Source organism: Pteropus medius, unplaced genomic scaffold, assembly GCF_902729225.1.
Source record: "Pteropus medius unplaced genomic scaffold, Ma_sr-lr_union100, whole genome shotgun sequence".
In the NCBI taxonomy this organism is placed as follows: domain Eukaryota; kingdom Metazoa; phylum Chordata; class Mammalia; order Chiroptera; family Pteropodidae; genus Pteropus; species Pteropus medius.
The window spans coordinates 512,474-537,188 of record NW_024347790.1 but is presented as its reverse complement, the minus strand read 5'-3'; the positions used below and the strand labels follow the sequence as shown (position 1 = coordinate 537,188).

The 24,715-nt window shown below is 38.5% G+C and overlaps 1 protein-coding gene across 3 annotated transcripts in view; it reads right to left on the bottom strand.

Annotated features, from left to right (window-relative positions):
* CAMK1D (calcium/calmodulin dependent protein kinase ID) overlaps window positions 1-24,715 on the bottom strand; it is a 351,409-nt gene that overhangs the window by 129,416 nt on the left and 197,278 nt on the right. For all 3 annotated transcript variants that reach the window (XM_039877392.1, XM_039877390.1, XM_039877393.1), the window contains one exon: window positions 7,803-7,877. In XM_039877392.1, the coding sequence (XP_039733326.1) occupies window positions 7,803-7,877 (75 nt within the window). The remainder of the gene's footprint in view (window positions 1-7,802; window positions 7,878-24,715) is intronic.

The window sequence follows — 24,715 nt, the reverse complement described above, 5'->3', positions numbered from 1 at the left end:
TGCACAATGCAAAAAAAAAAAAAACTAAACCAAAAAAAAAAACCCCACAATGTTGGTAAAACATTCACCTGTACCTTTGTTAATTGGAAAAATGATTTAGGACAGAAACATGATCATTGCTGTGATGAACTGAGATTGCTTTAGTGAATTCCTGTGATATTATTTAGTAAATATTTTTCCCCTCACAAACCACTAAAAAATACAGGGCATTTTCTAGTCTCCAGTTTCTGTTTTTAACGTACTTATTGAACCATAAGTGATAATTTTTCCAGGTAAACCAAACTATTCACATTAATATTCCCTACAAGATTTTTTCCTAGAAAATGTCACCATTGTATTGTATTATGCTGGGTCGCACACTGGCTTGGATAAATGATCCAACCTTTCTGCTCAGGTTCTTCACGTAAAATTGAAATAACAGTCGTTCCTAAGTTTGTTGTAAGAATTAAACGAGTGAATAAATAAATGTTAACTATTATTTCTTATATATGTAAATCACACTAGCTGAACAAATATTTATTAAGTGTCTATCATAATGGCAAGTACTGTTCTAGCAGAGAACAAAGCAGAGATAAATTTTATGATGGTGACAGGTGCCATAGAGAAAAATCAAGTTGGGGAAGGGGACAGGGAACGAATGTGTGTGGTGGGAGGTGGTAGGAAGAGTTGCTATCTCAAACAGGGGAGCTGGGGGAATGTCTCGATGCAAGGTGACATTTGGCAGAAATTCTAGTATTTCTCTCATTCTATGACAGCATTACGTAAGCTAAGAGAAAGTGTTCCAGGCAGAAAGAAGAGCAAAAACAAAGACCCCTGGGGGTGCAGGATATACATGTTTGAGGAACAGCAAGGAGGCCAGTCTGAATGAAATAATGAGAGAGGAGTGGGGGTGAGGCCAGGCAGGTTACCAGGGGGGCTGGACAAAGAGTGCTGTAACCTTTCACTCTGAGATGGAAAGCCAGTGGGAGTTTCCAACAGAAGCGTGACTAGCTCTAGCTAATACATTTAGAAAGAACAGTGCGGTGGGGGAAAGTTGGAGGCAGAAAGGTAAGTTCTATACACACGATGGTGTCCTGGCCCAGGGTAGTGGCTGGGGAGATGATAGAAGCTGGTTGGGTTCTGGGCATGGTCTCAAGTTGCTGACCACAGGGCTCGCCAGTGAATGGGATTATAGGCATAAGAGAAAAGATGAATTAGGAATTGCTATGAGTTTTTGTTAAAAAGCAACTGGAAGAAAAGAGTTGCCATTTGCTAAGATGAGACAGAGAGCAGGAGAAGCAGATCTGGTGGAAAATTCGGGGGTTTATTTTGGATCTGATAAATGAGCGATGCTTACTACACAGCCAAGTGGAGCAGCTGAACATAGATATGCAAGCCTGGATTCAAGCGTGGGGGGTGGTCCAGGCTGATGGTATAAATTCAGTTATCACATATAGAAATTTAACTCTTACTGAAAATATATAATTCGATAGGAAATATAATCTTTTTTAAAAAGTAATTCTGATGTGTCCTTTGAATTCTATCAGCCTGAAATGTATTTTACATTCTAAGTTGTTGCAGATGAGCAAGGGGAGGAGTTGAGGGCATGTCCTTTACCATTTAAAAATAAATGGGCTGATATTCCATAAGCAAAGTCGGATGAGAAATAAACTCTAAACAAATTGACTTCTCATCTGTAACTTATCTCAATGTCATACCAACCTCACATTATCTAAAGAAAAATGTTTTCCCCAAAATATCATTCTGAAAAAAATATATTTGTCCAAAAACCCAAATAAAATTTAAGTATACCTCTATAAACAATCAAGTCTCTTTTGCTATAGCAACATGGGAACAAATATGCTATAATACTCAGAATTGAAATAGCAATTAGCTAATAATAAAATTAGGGTACTGAGCATCCTCTATTATATTTGAGCATCAGTGACCAAGATGATGTTTTCTAGGAAATCAAAAACCTCCTAGGCACAAATAATTTGAAATACAGCACCCCCAAATGTTGTCTTCAAAATCCTCCCCAAGTATTTAGAAATTGAGGACTTTCTTACCTCTTCAAAAGAAAACCCCAAACCCACTTTCCACTGACCAGACAGAAGAGATATGGGGGGAGGGATCCTCAGGAACAAAAACTATTAAGACTTGTCAATAAAAACACAACTAAAAAAATAGCACTAAAGCCCACAAAATCCTCCAACCAAACCAAATATTTTCCCAATATTATATACTGATACATCAAGGGTTTTCTGTCATTACTTTTTTCTTTTTTTTTTCTTTTTCTTTCTTTCTTTCTTTTTTTTTTTTGCCATTGCTTTTTAGGAATCTTATTTAGATAACCAATGGAGGAGAGAAAGAAATAAGAGAGAAGCCAATTTGAATTTTCAAAGTATCTGACATGAAACATTTTAAATAAACATAACATGACATTAAAACACACTTCATATTTAGAACTAAACTATCAAACTTTTACTAAATAAAATTTCTTTAAGGTCCAATCAAAATTAATGTAAATTGCAGATGACATGATTGTTTATATAGAAAATGCTCAGATATCCACAAAACAACTACTATAATTAATAAGTAAATTTAGCAAGCTCAAAAGTTAATGCACAAAAATCAACTGCATTTTTATATAATAGCAGCAAGCCGCAGGAAAATAAAATAAAAAACCATTTATAGTAGATCAAAAAATTAAAATATTTCAGAATTCAATAAAGAGATGGATGACTGCACACTGAAAATATAAAGCATTAAGAGAAATGAAAGATCTAAATAAGTGAAGATATTAATCGTGTTTATGGATTAGAAGTCTCAACTTTTTAAGTTGTCAACTGTTCCCAAATTGTCATACAGATTCAGTACAATCCCAAACAAAATTCCACAAGCATTTTTTGAAGGAAGAAAGCAGATTCTATGATGTATATGAAAATGCAAACAATCTAGAATACCCAAAGCAATTTTAAGAAAAGAATAACAAAGTTAGAGGACTTACACTACCTGATTTCAAAGCTTATAAGAAAGCTATAATATGATATCAACAAAAGTTACAGAACAGAATAATGAGTCCAGAAATTAATCCAGCCATATATAGTCAACAGATTTTTGACAAAGGTGCCAAGGCAGTTAATTGGAAAAAGTAGTCTTCCCAACAAATGGTGCTGAAAATTGGTTATCACTATGGGGAGCCGGGGAGAAGGGGAGAATATCATCCTTACCTCACACCATTCATAAAAATTAAAGTTTATCTTGAAATAGACCTAAATGGAAATGCTGAAACTATAAAGCTTCTAGAAGAAAAAAACATTTGCAAACTTGGGGTAGGCAGACTGCGCACACAGGACACGAAAAGCACAAACCAGAAGAGAAGCCAAATTGATAAGGTGGACTTGTTCACCATTAAAACATTTTCTATTCTAAAGGTACCATTAAGAATTATGTGATGATTTCTTAGATATGACACCAAAAACATAAGTGACAAAAGAAAAAAATAAACTGTACTACATGAACATTAAAGACTTCAGTGTTGCGAATGACAGCATCAAGAAAGTGAAAGGACCACCCAGCCTAGGAGAAAATATGCGCCAATCATATGTCTAATAAGAGACTTGTATATAAAATATATAAAGAAGTCTTCCAGTTCAAAAATAAAAGAAAAATATCTCAATTTAAAACAGGGTAATTAAATAGATATGTCTCTAAAGAAGATATATGAGTGTCCAATAAGCACACGAAAAGATGTTCCACATCACTAGTCATCAAGAAAATGCGAATCAAACCACGTGATTCACACTTAGAATGGCTATCAACAAAGAGACAGATGAAATAAGTATTGGAGAGGATGTAGAGATGTTGTGATTCTTATACACTGCTCATGAAATTGTGAAATGGTGCAGTCACTGTGGAACAGAGTTTGGAAGTTCCTGAAAATATTAAATGTGGAGTTGCCATTTGACCCACAAACTACACTCCTGGGTATACACTCAAGGTAAATGAAAACTTATGTCCAGACAAAAATGTGTACCTGAATATGCCTAGCATTATTATTCACAACAGTCCAAAAGCAGAAATACCCTAACTGCCCATCACTGAAGAATGAATAAATAAACGGTGATATATCCATATAATGGAATATTATTTGGCAATAAAAAGGAATGAAGGACTGACATATGCTCCAAAATGGATAAACCTTGAAAATATTAAGCTAAATGAAAGAAGCCAGTCACAAAAGAACACATTCTATGATTCCATTTATATAAAATGTCTAGAATAGGCAAATCCATAGACACAGAAAGTAAGTGGCTACTGGGGGGTGGGGGAGGAAGAATTGAGAGTGACTGCTAATGGGTACAGGGTTTCTTTTATGGGGACAAAAATGTTCTAAAATTAGATTGTGTGATGATTTTACAACCCTGAGACTAATAAAAACCACTGCACTATACATTTTAAATGTGTAAATTGCATGGCATTGTGAATTATATCTCAATTAAGCTCTTTTTTAAAGGGCATCATTAAGAAAACAACAACAAAAACAAAGCAAGCTACAGAATGGAAGTAAATAGTCATATATATCTGACAAAGGACAGAATATATAAATAATACTTCCAATGCATAATACGACGATAAACAATCCAATAAGAACTGAGTAAAAAAATCTGATTGGACACTTTACCAAAGAAGATATACTAATGGCCCATCAGGATATAAAAGGGAAATCATCAGGGAAATGCAAATCAAAACCACTATGAGATACCACTACACTCCCAGTAAAATGGCCGAAACTGAAAAGACTGGAAGCGTCAAGTGTTGGCAAGAATGCAGAGAACATGAACTTACTACATATACTGCAGGTAAAAATGTAAAATATAAAATGGTAAAACCACTTTGGAAAACCGTCTGGTAGTTTCTTGAAAAGTTCAACACACCACTTACTATACAGCCCAGTTCTTTCCCTCCTAGGTCTTCATACATCCACACCATGGCTTATGCATGATATTGACAGCAGCTTTATTCATAATAGCCTCAAACTGGAAACAACCTAAATGCTTATCAACAGGTAAGTGAATAAAATGTGGACTATCCAGAACAACGAAATGCTGCTCAGCAATCAGAAGAAACGAACTACTGATCCATGCAACTACATGGATGAATGTCAACAATTATGAGTGAAAGAAGCCAGACACAAAAGTGTACATGCTATGTAATTCCATTTATACAATATTTTAGGAAATGCAAAGGAATCTCTACTGAGTGAACATGGACCACTGGGTAGCTGCGGTCAGAGGTGACGAAGGAAGTACTTCAGAAGGCCACAAGTAATCTTTTGGAGTGATGGAAATTTTCTGTTCTTGATTGTGGTGGTGGCTTTCTGGGTATGCGTCTTTCATATTCATCACTGATTTGCTCAGTTAAATAGGTGCAGATAATTGCATGTAAATTGTACCTCAATAAAGTTGATTTTAAAAATCTAATGAAAACCGATGAAAAACAGAATTCATACAAGTTAACAGTGTGTAATTAGTGTATCCAGTGCTTCTGTAAATGGTGCCTCTAAACTGCTTAACAGTGCACTTAAATAGGTTTTCCTTAGGTGCTTCAAACACTCATGCTTCTAGGTCTGGATTTTGTGATTAATTTGCCTGACAAACCTCGTACAGTGCCCCCTAAAACTTCATTTCAGCCCAATTCCTCTCTGTATTAATACAAATTCTGAATCAGTGTGATCTATATTAAGGAGGTTTTAGGATTATTGCAAAAGAGGAGAAAGCCATGACAGAAAAGCTGAGTGAGGGGTGAGGACAGCTGTGCAGACAGTATGACATCCAAACTTTGTTCTCAGGTTCGTTGTTTCAAATACTTTTATGCTCTCATGTCAAACGATCTTTACATAAACTTCTGCTAGTAAGTATACAGATGGTCCCCAACCTACGATGGTTCAACTTATAACTTTATCGCAGAGACATACTGATAAAATGATATGGGTGTCCATAAAGAAAATGAGTACTTATTATTTATGGCAGACCATTTCCCATGCATTTTTCTCATTTAATACTCACTATAACCCTCTAATGTAAACATTATTACAATCCCCACTTTTTTCCATAAAACTGATACTCAGAAAGGCCCAGTTATTTGCCCAAATTCACCCAGCTAGTAAGAGGCAGGGCTGAGATTTACATATTTGAAGGACTTTTAACTGATTTCTTTAGTGACAGTTTGCAAATGAGAACTAAAGCAAGTGAATACATATAGCTTTGGATTCATATTTTGCATCACCAATAAAAAAGCACACATTGACATTTTCTGGGGCTTTTTCTTGTCACCAAAATGTCATATTCTTTCTATTGGGCAGTCAATATTTGGTGGAAAATTGATTTGCCTGCTTCTTTAAGAGTAGACTGTATATGAAACAAAGTCACATGAGCTTCTAGGAGTGTCCCCAGAATGGGGAGAGCTATCGCTCTCCAGAAAGAACCAGAAACGTGGCAAACTGTAAAACGAACAGAAAAGCAAGAAACTAGGAAAGACTGTACTTAGGTAGTTTGGAGTTAGCATAGAATCAGCAAGTCAAAATTGCTTCAACTGCCAGGCTCATGGCTGACAATTAGACACAAATCTGTAAAACCGTTAATCACCATCTAAGACTATCGTTTGCCAGAGATGAATCATCCATAAGCTTCTGGTTTGGATATATTTTTAATGTTTATATAGAAATGTCATAACCTACTAAAATTTTTAAAGATAATGAAAGATTAAATAAATGCATTGAGGAACGTTTATTTGCATCCTAACATGATCTCCAGTTAATATGTTGGTTTAAATATTCACATGGAAATATAAAACATTTTAAAAAATTGTTAGCCTAACCTCAATTCTTCTAAATACCTTTAGCAAGTCAAAGTCTGAAAATCATCAATCATAATGAAATTTAAGTATATATTCTGACCTTCAACAAAAGTCCTCTTCGGTCACTCAGCTAAATAATATGGTGTTTCAGAATTTATTTACTCAGGTCATGGTTAAAGCATAATACTCTTACATAGTTTCCATCACTTAATTCTAATAAATCTAATCCTGGGCTGCTCCTAGGGATTATACCACTCAGAGTGAAGCATTTGTGTGAGTGGGGAGGACAGTTTCATTTTATACTTAAAAAAAAAAACACATGGTGAAGTCCAGTCTCTACTTGAATATTCAGCTTTCTTATTTCCTCCCTCTTCTGGTATTCTCTAGCATTACTAGAATGCAGAAATAACCTACTGGGGCAATAATGTCAAGGTCTGACTCTGGTTATACTTTTCTTATTTGGGCACGAATTCCCATTCAGTCACATGTGCATTTATCTGCCAGCAGAAGAGCAGAGGGAAGGGACAGAGCACACAGTTACCATCTGCCACTACCTCCCCCAGCCGCCCTAGAAATGCAGACAAGAGACAAGAGCAGAGTGTACTTGACAGTAGGCCCACAGAAGTGTTTTCAGGAAGCAACATTTGGACCTCACACATTAAAAAACGAAACAGCCATCCTCAATGCAGGCACCCTGCAATGGAAGCATCAGATCCCAATGCGAGGACTTGAGATTTTCAATCGGGCCCAGCAGCTGCAGGCTAGACCAAGTGAGGCCTGCAGACGCCTGTATTCGGCCAACTGTCTTTAGTTGGATATACACGTCTCTAATGTCTCACAGCCCTTTCCACTCCCTATTGTCATACCTGGCCCATTACATTAGTTCATTTCACCACTTGGCCCTTTAGGCATTTGAGTTTGCAACCCCTGGTCCATACTCATCAACCAAAAAAGATACTTACAGCTGCATGACCAGGTACAAGTGATTCGGGCTTTCATAAATGTCTTCCAGGGCAACGATGTTTTCATGCTTAATCCTGAAAGAAAAAAATAAAACACACACAGAGAATAATAAATACAATGAGACATGAAAACTTAAAAACAAATGTCACTGTAGCAGTTCTAAGCTTTACGAAAGGGCCCAAAATGGAGTCACTTGGGCTAACCAAGTCTCAATACCTAATCTAATAGCAGTTATAACTTCCCCCAGGGATGAATCGTAACTACAATTTTATGGTCGACACAGGAAGTAATCCGCTGCTCAGCCCACTTCTGTTCCCCAAAGATAAATTACCAAAGCCTGAATCGATCCACTTGTCCCCTTCTGCCTAGAAAAGTCTTGCATTTTGTACAGCTCCTCAGAGCTCCTTTGTACTTGATAGATGGGATGCTGCCTGACTCATGAATTGTTCAATAAAGCCAGTTAGATCTTCAAAAAGTTTACTCAGTTGAATTTGTTACTTAATATAAGATAGAATACAAACTCTTTAACATGACATTTAAGACTCTTCGCAGTCTTGCCTCCAAACCAGACCTACCTCCCAGTATCCCTCCCCTACTCTCTGTTCTTCATTCCTATATTGGAGGGCTCTATACCCTCCAATACAGCAATACTGGATTAACTACTGTCGATTCACGTTATCCCACCCTCTTTCTATTAATTCATATGAATCCCAGGACTAGGCCAATCCAGTCAAAATCCTATTATCTTACAGGCCCAATTCAAATGGCTGAGCCATTTCTTCTGTAGTCTCACAATATCATCACAGACTGGCCTGAATAGTTCATTGTATGCAAATCCATCCACATAACAGGCAGGATGTGCCAGGGGACAGTTTCATCTGTCATGCTCATGCCTCCAGCCTAGGCCAAGGAAAACCAGACTGAACCTTCACTGGGGTTCTAGTCACCACCACCACCAAATGTCAATTCGGTACTTCAAGTGAACTAGACGGGTATTGATCAAAATGTGGTTCCCAAACAGGCAGCACCAGCATCTCCTGAAAGCATGTTAGAAATGCAAATTCTCAGGCCCTACCCGTCAGAGTTAGAATTCTAGAGGACAGGGCCCAAGAATCTGTTTTAACAGAAGCATCGGATGACTGATATACACCACGTAGAGCTGGAGAGAGTCTGTGTTGGGCCAGTGCTTCTCAAACTTCAGTATGCACACGAATTACCTGAGGTTCTGGTCACACATTATGATTTAGTGGGTCTGGGGTGGGCCTGAGAGTCTGCGTTGTCTAACACATTCCCTAGAGATGCTGATTGTACTGTTCTAGGGACCACACTCAAAGTCCTAACTACAGAACCAAGGGAGAAGGAAACAGCCTGATACCAGCCCCGGAACTCCCCATCAAGAGCAGTTTCTGTTCAGAATGTAAGGTTTGATATTTATTTTCAGTATTCGAGGAGAATCATTTCATTACTCTATGAGGTAATTAGCTCTTCTGCAAGCTTTTCTCTGAAATCATTGTGGAAGCACCTAAAAGCCAGCATTTAATGAGCAGATTCTTGTGAACCCTTATAAGCAGGGACTACATGTATCTTACTCATTTTGTTTTCTCCTAGGACCTGCATCGATCTGCTTAACAAATGATTCCTGAATGAATGGAATTTAAAGGTTGTTGCTATTAAACAGCAGGAATCATCATTTAGCGATGGAAAACAGAGGCAATCTTTTTAAGTGTGAGATGTCTGCTCCTCAAAAAGAAGTTTATATGGTGGAACAAACCAGAATATTATCTTGTTTTTGAGCAGATGAAAGATGGGAACAAAACAGATAACTGAGAGTAACAATGCTTTGCTTTGATTCATTCATCTCATTAGTCAATGCGGTTGTTTGTAGGAGCTGAAATGATACGTTATATTAAATTCATATTTCACCTGATTCCAATGTGTAAGCCTAATCATTTGTTAACAGTGGTCACTGTGATACATGAGCAAAATAATATCACCAATATATTATATGGACAGAGTAAACTATGTCATCAAGGAAAGCAAGACAAATTAATTTGAGACTGCTGAGATGCTAGATGTTTGTGGAATTATCATTATTGGTTATAACTGAAAGAATATGACCACAAAAAGTGTAAGCATATGGATTTTTTTCCTTTTATTACTGTTTAAAATTTGCCAGTGGAATCAATCACATGGGCATAAATATTTTCTTTCAGTTGAGTTAAGTTGGGGGTTAATTAGGAGCTTATACTCACAAGAACATGAAAGGAATGAGGTTGATATGCAGGGTTGCCAGATAAAATGCAGGGCACCCAGTTATATTTAATTCTGGATAAACAATAAATACTTTTGTAGTATAAGTATGTCTCAAATATTGCATTGTTGTTTATCTGAAATTCAACTGTAACTGTATGCCCTGTGTTTTCACGTGCTTACTCTGGCCATGCTACTTACATGAATCACAGTCGATGAGCCTCTACACTGGGCTTAGGAATTTGTCCCTGCACCCAGCTGCCCTCAGACGTTGAGCCCAGAAGGCAGTCTGAGCCTTGGAGTACATCTATTAATACAGATTCAACTATATACAAAGAATCAACTATATACAAAGCGCTCGCCCAGCCAAAGTAGGAGACTCTAATACATTAAGAATATAATCCCTTCTTTGGATGTGGGGGATGGAGAAATTAGAGTCCATTTCCCCTGCCATGTTTTACATGACTTCTTAAGTGGCTGGAATGGTACATCTACTGACTATCCCTTTTAACGAATCAAGCTATCAAGACATTGTCATTTGCCTACCTTCTGCTATGTGACTGGAAGAATACAATAAAAAAATAAAATAAGGTTTTGCCTTCAACAAGCTCATCACCTAGATAGAGGAAACCATGAAGCAATTAGGAAAGAATTAAATGCTGAACTCTGTAGAATTGCCACTAAGTTTAGAGAAAGCAAGGCTTTCTGTCTGGGTCAGAATTACAGTGAAGACCTCAAGAAAATGATGGGAGTCGAGCTGGGTTGGGTAATGTCTGAATAGGCACATTTCAGAAATTTCAAAGAAATCCTAAAATGGCCTCTTAAATGTCCCTTAAGAAAAGTAGTTTAATTAACTTGTATATGTTAGAACATGATAGAAGGAAACATTATGGCCTCACACAGCTGTTCTCAGGTACTTTAATCCACCTTCAGATTCCCTAAGATATACAAACACTGAACTTTGAATTTTAACATTATTTTAATACCTAGGTTATCTTCACATAATGTCAATTCGGTACCCCAAGTGAACTAGACGGGTACTGCTCCATTCACACGTTTCTGAGGACCCACCAGGTACCAGACACAGTACTAGGAATCATAAGAGCAACATCTCAGCCCTCATGGAGCCCACACAGGTGAGCACCTGGCTGTACGTAGGACACTTCCCAGGCACTTTTTCTTGTATTTATCAGAAACCAGCCTCCTTCTTACTGCAGGGACTCCTGGGAGCAACACACAACAAATGCATGCCCTCTTCTTATATATCCTGTAAATATTTGACGAATATTTAATTCATCAAATATTTAGAGGATATATAAGAAGAGGGCATGCATTTGTTGTGCTTGGTCTTTTCCTCTTATCATCGACCAATCCTCCTCCCACATGGCTTATATGCCTCTCTTCATGTTATTGTCATTGTCTGTCCAGACTATGGTGTTCAGAACTGAAAGTAATGATCCAGGTGTAAAATACAGCATCAAGAATAGGGTATTAAATAATAGAATAGAACTATTAACCATCAGGAGTGGATATTATACTTTTGCAAATGAAGCCTGACATTAGGTTCATTTTTTTAAAGGCAGCTAGCTGTATAACTGTTAGCCTATAAAGAATATAAGCTCCATGGAGGTAGGGGTTTTTTACTATTTTGTTCACTACTACCTCCCAAATTTCAATGCATATTTGTTGAAGGAATGAAAGAGCAAAAGAATGAATGAATATGAAGCTTAAGGTCAATTAAATGACTAGATCATTTTTACCTCGATTTTTACCAAGCAATATCTCCTTTTTTACTGAGGCTTGATCTTTGAGCTTAAAATCTTCACCCTCATTAAATTTAATCTTTTGGGGTTCCATGCACTGCTTCAGATGATCAGGAATACTTTGCATTTTGATTCTCTCATCCATTATATTTACCATCCCTCTCAACATAAAGCATCTGCATATTTGGTTGGTACGTATCCATCTCACATGCCTTTATCCAAATTCCCAGCTAAGGTCATAAGTGGGAAGGTTGTATGTCAGAGCTCCATGGTATTCCACCAGAAGTCCCCATCAAGATAACCAAGATATTAATAAGCTGGATTCAATTGCTGTCGAGTTGCAAACCCAGCAGTACTATCATCTAGCCCATATTTTACAATCCTATCTACAAGAAGACAAATAGATTCTTTGCTAAAAGACCATTCTTCAGTTTTACACATCACATAATACTATTTAAAAGAAAAATAGATGTTTGAAAACGTTTGTTTTTCATAAAACCATGGTGGCTCCTAGCAACCACAACGGTCTTTACTAAATTGTCACAAACCATCCATCTGCTTGATTTATTGTTCCAGAACTTTGCTGTGCATTGAAGTCAAACTTCCTAGTCTATACATCTCATATCCTAAACATTTTGTTTGGAAAATTTATGAACATCTCTTATATTATTTTCTCAAATTTTGTTTCAATTGTGACTCTTTTGTAGTAAGTGAAATTTCCACAGTTCTCTGAGATATAACATATGTAAATCTAGTGATAAACTAATTTTATAACTTTCTTTAGGCCTTACTTACATAGCTGTTTTATATATACCATTTCTGAGTGGTAACTAGGTGTCAAGACTAAGTATTTTTAATGATTTCATTTAATATAACAATCCTACCAAGTAGGTACTATTCTCCCCATTTTTAAGAGGTCAACTAAGACTCCAAGAGGTTAAATATTCCAAAATCATACGATTAATAATTGAGTTGTTGAGATTCTAACTCCCAAGCCCACGATTGAGCACTTATGCTATAACTTCATATTAAGTTATAATAAGAATATAGAAGAACTTATATAAATTCAGTTATTTACATAAAAGGATAACACCTAAAGTCAAGGTATTAAATTTCAAAAACTAACAATATAATATCCACTCCTGTGGGTGCAGAGATTTGTTGAGCTATCCTGAAATTTAGCGCATACTCTCAAGATACTTTGTTGTAAACATCATAACAGATGAAATCCCAGTGGGTAAAAATAAATCAGAGGAAGAGACATTCGGAGGCAGAAACAATGTTTAGGAGTCCAGAAATTACAATTGGAAAGAGGCTTTCATCAACCCAGATCTACTAGTGTCAACAAAAGGGAGAATAAAGTGGACAGAGAAAAGAGTCAGGGATGTCCGCTACAAACAAATGGAAAACCAAATTTCTGTTAAACTTGCATAACTTTATAGCTGAATCCTGGCAGGTTAGCATTCACTCTTTCTAAAACATGGCCAAGAGGCCCTTTATAGATAAAATGTTCACACCTCAAAAGCAAACTTTTCTAAAATGTGTATTAATCCAAAGGAATAATGTCACTAAAAGCAACCTGAGGTAATAAAAAGAACCTCACTTAATTTTAATGACTTATCTACCAGGCCCAAAGCAAACATTAACCAATACATTTATGTCCAGAGGGTAAATGGTGTATGTGGCAACCTACACTAAAGTCTCTATAATCCCCACAAATGGACAAAAGAGGCGGATAGAGGTAAGTGGGCCCAGAGAGAAGAGAGGAAGGGAGAGGGGGAGAGGGGAAGAGGGAGGGGGAGAATTGAATGGAAAAACAGCATATGGGCATTGATATAGACTCCTGCCTGCATGGTAACTGATAGCCAAGCCAGAAAAACCCAGAAAGAGCCAGGAAACCATTTTAAAGTTATTCATGCAAAAAAGAAAAAAAAAAATCACTGCCAAATGTGCAAGTAGGCCCCATTCCAAAACCCCCAAGCTGGAGGGAACATCAGGATCCAATGACAGCTACATCATTTCTCCCTCCAGTCTAATTGTCCATGCTTCAAGGATCAACAAATTTTGAACGCTATGTAAAATGAGGAAAGACAGAAAAACTTAAAAGAGAAGAAGTGAGAGGGAAGTTCAGCATTTTTTACTTTTCCTCATCCTATCATGGTTCGCTGATCTGGGGGTGGGGTTGTGGGGTTGTAGCAACAATTTTGAGAATTATCAGAAGGAAAAGGCAATGAAACACCTTTCCTCTGTGTTGGCAATCTCTGGAAATGATTGCTTACCTACTCAGGTTAAAGAAGCCATTGAAAGATAAGAGATAGAAGGAAATATAATCAGAAGAGACAGACACGAGAAGACATTTTTGCAAGGATGGTGGAGGAACCATCTCTCCTTAGGTGCGCAAGACAGAAGTTATGTCAATCAGTGTGACCAGCTTCTGGTCCTCTCTCAAGCACTTCCGGGTTAATCATCTAGTCAGGGAAAGACTTCTCTCAAGAGAAAAGCAGACCCCTCTCAAGCAGAAAACATAAAGGACCAAGTCTTTCACTACCAACCACCCTCTTTTTCTAAATACACCAGAAAATTTAAATTTTATTCCCCCCAAAAAGATGCTGCGGTTTTCTGACATGGCAAATTGCCTTAAAAACATTTGACTAATATTCTGATGTCTTATAAACACTCCTGTTTATCTTTTTGAAATTAAAAAAGAATCATTTTCTCCTTTATTGAGTCAGATTATTCTTTTTCCTAAGCAGTACAGGAAATAATGCTGAGAAAATCGATATCGTCCATCACAAGGGAAAGTGACAGAGTTGAAATATTTGCCAGATGGTATTAAAAAATAATGCCTTTCTTTTTTTATAACAGGCACATTCACAGATGTTATTTCATTCTCACAGTAATTCTACAAAGTAGGCATTATTATTCCTATTTTATAGATCACTCCCAGTTTATAACCACTTATTTGCTCTCCCTAGCTCCCTCTGGTCTTTCTCTCTTTGTAACCATTCTCCACGTTGTTTCTTGAGCCATCATTCCATAACAAAGAATTGATCAAACTTCTTAGCTTGAAATCCTTCAATGGCTCCCTGTAGTCCAGAATAAAGTCCAAACAACTTGGCATGACATACAAGGTTCCCTGTTGCTAAGTCCTCAGCTATCCATCCCATCTCACCTTCCACTGCTGCCCCACACCAAAATTTTACTGGACATGGGCAGTTCTCTCACATCTGTGCACACCTTGTCTGGCCATATAGGTGTGCTCGACCCTCTCCTATCTTCTTACTAAACTACTCGTCCTCTGAAACTCATTCTACATCACCTCCACTGAGAACCCTTTGCTATTCCTTACCTCTCACAGTACTGATCCCCTCTCCCCAGGACACCTCACTTATTTTATCAGCCTGTTGTACATGCTGCATTGCATCCCAAGTGTCTGTGTGTATGCATATGTGTGTGCATACTTCGATGATTTCATATGCAGATTACTGAGTCTGGAAGGTTACACATCTAACTGATAATTAGTTACCACAGAAAGTGTGATAAGGTGGGAGGGGATTTTCACCTTCCAGTTCTCAGGGCTCTTCACCTGAACCACAGAAGAGAGAGAAATGATTTGAGTGACTATTTTCTCACTTCTCTCAAGCATACACCATTCTAGCTGCATCAGAGAGAAAGATAATTTAGCATATTCAGTGAAGATCTTAGGGCATCGGGGCTTGATTCTCTCACTGAACCCGAGTAGAGAAAGGTTGCTAGACTGTTGCATTGCCAAACTTTTACACTTTTTAAAAAGCTTTTGATCAAAATTATTAACACCTGACTCATCAAAATATATGCATAATGCTGGACACAAAGAAATATATACTGATTTGTTTAACTGCTCAGATATTAGATTAGGTTGGCTCTCAGCTCTGACATAGCTAACTGTAAGATTTGAACAAGTCATTAAATACTTTCTGACTGAATTTCATTTGTTGAATGAACATTAAAATATGCAGTCTTGTTATCTGTATCTATGTATGTGTATGTATATATGTGTGTGTATGTGTGTGTGTGTGTGTGTGTGTGTGTGTGTGTGTGTAGAGGTAAAATATATACAGGTATATATCTATCATATTACATATAAACAGCAATCTTGTCTATTAAGAATATAGGCCACCTCAGGAACAAACGACCAGAATCCAAAATCCAAAACTTCAAATCATCTCTCTACTACCAGCAGATGGAGCTATAATCAACATTAGACTAAGGAGCAGACCATGGTACCCAAAACAACTACATCTTAAAGTATGTAAGTCACTAAGCAGGGTCAGGCCTGGTTAGTACTTGGATGAGAGATCACCTAGGAATACTGGGTGCTGTAGGTGTTAAAAAAAAAAAAAGAAATATGTAAGTCAGTTTTTTTTTTTTTTAAGGATTAAGTAGCACGTGTGATACTTTCTCATGTGAAATGAGTTTTGCTTTGAATCTTTAAAAACAAACAACAAACAAAACCCTTGTGTACAGATGACCATATTTTCAAAAAAGTACCACAGACATCTTTAATACAATGTAGGGCACACAGGATGGGAGCCTGGCCAGCATGTGTGTGGTGGGAGGGCAGGCTAGAGCCTGTAATGATATCATTGGAGGGGCATCAACTAGGCTGGCTCTGTCTCTTTAGTATAGTGTGTTGGTCACATCACTTTCCAGGGTCTCAGTTTCTTCATCTAGAAGTTAACTAGTCAAGCAGGATACTCTGAGGTCCTTTGCAACTCTAACAATCAATGAATCTAAAATTATAATGAAGTAAAGGGTACAGAGGTATGTATGGGCCCCCAAAGCTTGAGTCTAAGCCAATATTGAGTGTTCCAGAAGAACACTTGCTGCACGGAAGCTGTTTACCACTGATGCTTCAACAGGCTCTTCTTCTGCATGGGTAAGTTTGTCAGTTAGATATGGAATAGAATTTCTTGAGAAAGGAAGCCATTACACAGAAGACTCTCTTTTCCTTCTCCTATAGCTTCTGCAATGCCCTAGACCATCAGAGAAATGACAAGGTGATTTGCTTATGTCTAGAACAGCTCCAGAAAATCCAGCCAAGATCTTGTCTTTAGTCCAAAGGAGAAATAAGTTAGGTCCAAATCCATGAGGAAAAACCCAGTGCTTGGCACATGCTGACACTCAGTGAATGCTCTAGAAGAATGAATAAATAAAGGAACAATTAATTCTGGCCCTTCTAAAATTTTCCAGCCCAAATACACTCAAAAGCTGGATACCTGAATCAAAAAAGGTTAGAAGATTTGACGCTGCATATTTCTTTCCTGCTCCTGTTACCACTTATGATAAGTTACCTGTGGGTCTCAAACTAGGCTATATGTTAGAATTACCAGAGAAGTTCTAAAATATACTGATACCGAACCTACCCCCTGGAGATTATATTTAATTGGCTGGAATGTGGCCTAGGCATTGGAATTTTTTTTTTAAAGCCTCCCTCCCAAGGGATTTAAACACGAAGTCTGAGAACCCCTGATAAGTTACTGGATTAATAAAAACCATAGATGCTGAGAAAGGTTTACTTTTAGATACCTGGGAGTCAGTAATTCCACAGCTTTAGCTCCATTTTAAATTTATCTTGGCCGAATACATACACTTCATAATAGGTCTGATAAAGGTAAGATTCATGGTGTCCTCGAGCTGAAGGTTCAAGGCTACTTGGCCCACAGATTAGTCCTCTCAGGAAAAAGAGTATGAACACTGAACAAATTTCAATGGGTTGACTGGAACATGAGCTTCTAATAATTCTTAGTAAGGCTTTGAAACACTAACATATTTAAGAACATGCTGTCATTTCCTTCTCTGGATTTTTTGATAACTTTTTGTCTACAGATAACACGTATGTCCCTGTATGTTTTCACATGAGAATAGATGCCTGCAGTGTTGGAGAACACCAAGGCAATTGCCTGCCTCAGCCCAGAGACGAAGTCCTTTAACTCTGATTTATTAGCTCCACTTATATGAAAACACAGTGTCCAAAGGCACCTTAGAAGGGGAATCTCAGAAAGTTTGTTCCAGATTCACTGTAGATCACAATGTGAATGAGAAGCCATGCCTGTATGAGGACCCAGTGCCGACTGCCTGGCCTGCCCTCTGCAGCCTCGCCACACGCTCTGATTCCCGGACTGAAGACGCTGGGCTTGAATTCAAGAAGCACCTGAGAGACTTCTGAACACCTGCATTTAGGTGATCATAAAGGAAAGGGGACCAAAACAATGCACTGGAATTGGTATCATTTCCCTTTTCCTTCCTACCACGAAGCTTTGTTTGCTGATTCCCACAATAAGCATGCCGTATTGCACAGCTTGAACCCAGGACTATGCCAAGCCAACAGGCACCCTAAATGGCAGGCTGAGCTGCATGGCCCTGGCACAGGCGTAGCCTTCATATCAACAGAGACCCCGGAGCACTAGTAAGGAAAGAGACACAGGCCTACTGCCCATGTTCCTGGATAAGGAAGCACCTGGAGTCAGGTGTGCAGGCAGCTCACTAAATCTGCTGGAATATTGTGGCGTTTGTTAATAAAGAGGGAAGCAAATTGTAAAAAAAAAGATGTGGTGAAAGATAAGGAAGAAAAATAGAGAAGGAGGTGAGTCTGCTTTGAAGCACTATCTAATATCGGCTCATTTTCAGACTTAAGAGGGTTGAATCTGTGGTGTAAAACATTCTTCACTGTTTTAGGAAAAGTCCCCGTGTTCAGAGATAATGCTGTAGAATCGAGCGTTCTTTCATTTCTGCACATCAGTAATTAATGCTATCACACAGTCTGTTCAGGTCAGACCCAGGCTTCAGAAAATCAGGTGCATTCAAATAGAAGGAAATAGTTTTCAAGCTTCTACATATTGGGAATTCATGAGGGCATTTGTGCCATATGTATGACATTCTTAAAAAGCAGATAATCTGATTGTAATAAGGGCAAATCCATATTCTTTATTGAGAAAGGAAGAGAAAGTTTATTTATAATTGAGATTAGAGCCATGATTATGAAGAAGAGCATGTTTTGCTTTGTCAATAATTTTTTAAAAGGAGGCATGTTATATACACATCACCTCTCCAAATACAGCTTTATGGAGACGGGTGTTAAATGCTGAGGCAGTTCTGAGTTTATCATGTCCTGCTAATAAATATGATATGATCATGATAACCCAAGGGATGTCAACCCTTAAGACACTTTCCAGGATGAGCTTCAGGGCTATGTGCAAATTCTCAGGAATGATACTACTAATAGACTGTAACTAATAAACTAGTTGCTATTCACCCAGTTTTCTATTCCAGAGTTTAAAAGGAAATTAGGAAAGTAATTGTGCCATAAGAGACAAGGGATCAAGAGATGGAAAAAATCCAACCACACGGACTGTCTCTGGGTAGCCAGGGTGGAGAGGGTGGCAGTGGCTGCGTTCCTATGCTTAAGCAAAGCAGCTGATGTGCCCAGGTGGTGGTCAAGGTCTGCAAGCTGAAATAAGGGAAGAGACGGGCCAGGCTGAGGTCATACAAAGGCCACCAGGTGCATTTTAGGGGACTCTGCCAGGAACAGAGATTTTTTTCCCTCCAAGCATCAGAGCATACTGGTCCAATGACTAGACTTCACTGAGGTCACTTTTGACCAGAGTTTTTCAATCTGGTTTCTCCTAAATCCTCAAGGAAACCAGGTTCTCAATAAATATTTTAGAAATTTTCATGAAATACAACTGCACAGGCCCAGCTGTGATAGATACCACATGTGAAATCACAGTGGAGACCACCAGCACGTCCATGGTGTTCACCCAGTCATAGGATTTGTAATAAAAAGTTAAAAAATTAAACTTATAAATTCACTCTGATAAAATACTACATTTCCTACCTGTTTATGTATTAGGGTTCTATATGGGAATTTATTTTTTAAAAGCATTCTGCTACTAAGAAAAAAAAAACACACAAAAGAGTAGTAAAAGGGAAGGAAAAAGAAAACCATTGCAATAAATAATATAGAACTGAATAAAAAGGTTTCTTCCCTACTTCACCTAGAGAAGACTAGTATTATTAATATATTTTCAGATACAAAGGGAGTATCTGTCCTCAGGAAGTTATTCCCAAAGGTGCTAATGTACTTCTTCCTAAATCTATGGCCTCTTAAGAGTTTTTTTTTTAATTATATTAAAAACAAGAAAAAGCCAACAATGCAACAACAGAGACAGGTAAGGGGCAAGGAGATATATGCATACGTGCATACACATATTCGCATACATATATCCATACACATGTGCATGCATGCTTACGCACATACATACATACAATCTTGGGGCCACTCTCCTTAAGCCCAATCTGAAGTCATACGGTTGCCAGGTCCCCAGCATTGGAGCTGCTACTTTATCAGAGGCTGGGGGCAGCCAGCACTGTGCAATACGCTCTGCAGACAGAGAAGCTGGCAGAATGATTTATCTCAGGGAAAGGATGCCAAGAATCCCTGAGGAGTAAAGAAACTGAGAGAATAAGGGCCTGGGTGGAGGAGGGAGCAAAGAGCGGTGCCTTCTGAAAGCACGCACAAAACAGAGTCAGGATTACTTCTCAGTCTCATGATGGAAAATCAGGAGGCAGCTGAAGCCCATGTGGACGCATGCTGGTTAATTCAGGATCCTTGGGAGAAACAAACTCTCATGTGGGAATGAAGACTGGCAGTTCTAGGATCTTGCAGTACGGGCGTGGAGTTAGATGAACCATCTGGTGGTTTTTCCTCTCATCTTTTCTTCCCTCTCTGTCTTTTCTTGGGAAATGAGGCGTGGGGCTGGAGGTGGATTTAGCATCCAGAGGTCTGAAGTGGTTTGATGAATAAATACATAAAAGTTCTACTTAATAAGACAGCCTGTCAGATGTCACAATGGAACACTGCACGAGAATGCCACCAACTGCACTGCAGACCAAAGCAGGTGGGGGGAGAAACAGGAGAGAAGGGAAAAGCATGACCTTCTACCGTCACCATCGCTCTTGCTCAGTTCACTGCATGTAAGTGCCCTTGGAGGGGTATCACATTATTTGCAGAATGCTGCATAAAACTCACAGACAAAGACTTCATAAAACACCGAGAGAGTACCTACCAGTGCCAGACAAGAGGCAAGGCAGTGGGACATAAAGATAAATAAAACATGGTCTCATGGTTCCTGGAACCAAGCGGCTCCCTGACCAGTGTGTGAAGACAGCCGTGTATGTAAACATCATGATACAGCACATCAAACGTCCTGCTGGGGGGCCAGACACGGGCTCTGGAAGTGCAGCCTGCTTCAAGCCTACTCTGCACTCAGGCAGGGCTGCACCCAGGTGACACACGCTCTGGGTGTTGGCACATTTGCCAGATACAGAAAGATAAGGAAAAGAGCATGACAGAGATAGAGAATTGCATTTGCTAAGATACAGAAGAGTGAGGTATGCTGCATTAGGACACTGGATACTCAGGTGGATGGGGGTCCTGGGAAACAAATCGTTGAGGGAAGATTGGGGAATATCATGAGAAGATTTGTTGCCAAGTTCAATATTGTGAGTTTTATGCTAAAGGAATTACGAAGCAGCATGCAAGTGTAAAAATCCAGCTATAAAAAAAGTATAGTGTTTCGTTTTGCAGCGATATTTAAATTAAGCAATGTGAAGCAGTTCCTTACAAACTGTGCTTGAGATCCTAACCCTCTCTTTCCTACTAATGGTGTAACTTTAAACATAAAATTTCACTTTACTCCATGTTTAATTTCCCAAGCGGGAAAGTTCATATGCACTTTTCTTTTTTGTCATGAACAAGTAGGAAAAGTCAATTTGACCGTAGGGTAAATGTCTAGGTTTCCCTGCGGATTGAGACTAACACAGGAGCTCTCAGTAGGTAGCGATGGAAAGATGTCACGTTCATGACTCTATTCACCTCTAAAGGAAAAGGGGATTGTGAGAAAGAAATCAATCTCTCTCATTTTCTGGGGTTTTGTTCTTCAGACTTTTCCTACATCTCCAGAATTGTAATGCCATTGACTGAATACTTCTGCTGCTTTCAGAAAATACACTGTACCTATTGGGAAAATCTTTTCATCCTTGTCAACCACAAACACTTTGGGTGCAGAAAATGCCTGCTACCTGATGGAATTCTAACGATGCAGAAACGCACCCAAGTTTTCATGGGCTCCTAGCACACAGTCTCTGGACATTTTTCTGGCCTCTCTTTCCCTTCAGAGAGGTATCTACCTGCTCTCTTTTCTTCTTAACTGTCATCCAAACTCGGTACCTAATAATAATACAGAATAAAAGTAAAGGCAGTGTACTTCATTGCTGATTCTTCATATTACTGTGTATTCAAACTTGGCAAAGCACAGATCTTAAGACATACTGAACAGACAGGGTCTCCCAATCCAACACTAGCCCCTCATTTCCAAATATCTGGGGAAAGACTCTTTGACGTGGTGTTTAAATGAAGAGAATAAGACTCAGGTCCATCAGGTGGAGTGGTGGTGAAAGCCAACTGATCATCGAGACCCCGTGCGTCATATTTAAGGCATGCACATTGCCAGCTCTTCCCCAAACCTTCTAAAAGGTGTTTTAGAAGGCTGGTGGAACCTGGAAACCATGAATATTTCTTAACGTTTCTGGCAATTCTGATGATTAGTCAAATTTGGGAACCAGGGTTCTAACCAGCCATCCATTTAAAGATGAGAAAATTAAGTAACTGCCCACAATCCCTCAGCTGGTTATGATAACAGTATGTCGCAGAATCCAATTTCTTTATGGTCTGTGAAGAAGCAACCTTTGCATAGCCTAAGTTACAAATCTCTTAAAATGAATAAACCGGAATCTTATTTAAAGTGGAGATGGGAGCTGGAAGAAGCTCACGCACCTGTCACTCAGCGCACTTGTCACTCAGCGCACACCCTTGACACCGACAGGAAGAGATGTACCCGCACTTCCGTCAGGAAGTGACACTACTTCACTACCTCAGCGGGAGGAAGAGTCCTCTTCGCCTAGTAACGGCTCAGCCAATAGGAGACCGCCATGACTCAGCCAATGAGGAGCCTCTATACTTCCAACTCCCAGTCTCCTCCAATGGACTCTTAGTTTAAAAGAGTCTCTCCCAAGTCCATAAAAGAGTCTTCCCTCCTTCGTTTCCTTGGACTTGTCCACGGTTTGCCCCTAGACTTCACGCCTTGCATTGGGATTCTTTGTTCTTCTCAAATAAACCCCTTTTGCTAGAGAAATAGCGACCTGTTAAATAGACTGTCCTATTTGTTAAAGGTCAACAAATTAAAACAACAAGCTCTTAAATAATGTTCTGCCTCCTACCAGGTTTGAATTTTGAATTCTCGGACTCCCCTCAAAATGGTGGCATGGGGAGGATTTCTCGGGTCAAAGTAGAGGGCACACACACCAGATGGGAATATTTCCTTGGCCCTGTGTCCTGGACCCTGCAGACACCTCTCCCCATGAGAGGGGCACAGGGCTAGAAGGGAATCCGGTGAACCAGGGGCTCCTTGTAGCCAGGTTCAAAAAGAACTGCTCCTGGAGGACAGAACATGCCACAGTGAAAGTCAGTCTCCTTCCCACTTTATGTATTCATATGTGTAGGTATGTATATACAGTTTTACAGAGACAGTTTTTCTACTAAGCACTGGCATACAGAAAATTGGAAAGGGAACTGTTATATGTTTCTAAAGTAAAAGAATCCAACATGACAAAGGATAACTTCTAAAGTATTAAATAGAATAATTTCTCACAACTCAATTGGACTTTTTTCTTTTCTTGTTCAGTCTCATATTTTTTGGATTAACTATCATTTACTTAGAGCTTTCTATGTCCAGACACTAGGCTAATCATATTTCATTTCAATACCTATTTGAATAACTGAAAAATGTTAAGGGAGAGGCCTATTATCTTTCTTTTACAGAAAAGGAAACTGAGATTCAAGGGGCTGAGTAACTGACCGAAAGTTAGTTATGCAGCACATCCTGGATTCAAACCCACAACTGTCTCATTCCTAAGTTCAATTACAGTAACTGCCTTTGAAATAAAAGTATGAATATATTTCTCTGATTTCTTTAAATTTTCCAGAGAAAGAGAAGTTTTGCTATTTATGTAACATAACATTAGCTACATAACAAGATTTTAAAAAATTTCTACTTTAATTGTGGTCATAGAAGGTTATTTAGAGCAGGGGTCCCCAACCCCAGGGGCCACAGACAGGTACCAGTCAGTGGCCTGTTAGGAACCAGGCTGCACAGCAGGAGACGAACAGCCGTCTGGCAAGCGAGGGAAGCTTCATCTGTATTTGCAGTTGCTCCCCAGTGCTAGCATCACCGCCTCAGATCATCGGCATAATATTCCCATAGGAGCACTGGTCCCTAGTGCCAAAAAGGTTCAAGACCGCCGATTTAGAGCTACACAAGTCAGACATGAACTTCTAAAATTAAAGAATATTAAAAATTTTCACTAATATTTCAAGAAATTACTATCCTAAAAGCTTTGAAAATAAAATCTTTAAAATCAATTTCAAGAATGCTTTACATTTCAGAAATCATCTCCCATACTAAGACTCAAGTTTTTGTCCAGTTTTTGTCTGGATAAAAATAATTGACAATAAACAAAAAGTTATTCTTTTCAAAGAAACTTATTTTTCTGTTTAGTGGAGGATACTAAACAGAAGCTATTTTCAATGTTTCGATTACTTTTAGAAAATTAGGCATGTGTAAGAAATGACAGAAATTATTCAAATAAAATCGGGTAGCCTCATAATGAAAAAGGACAAATCAACTTTAACATGTTTTCTAGAAATATTTATAACACAGGCAGCATTTTTTAGATGAACTGCTCATAAGTTAATTTTTAGGCACTCAGATGGCATGGTGGATACCAGATCACTTCTCATC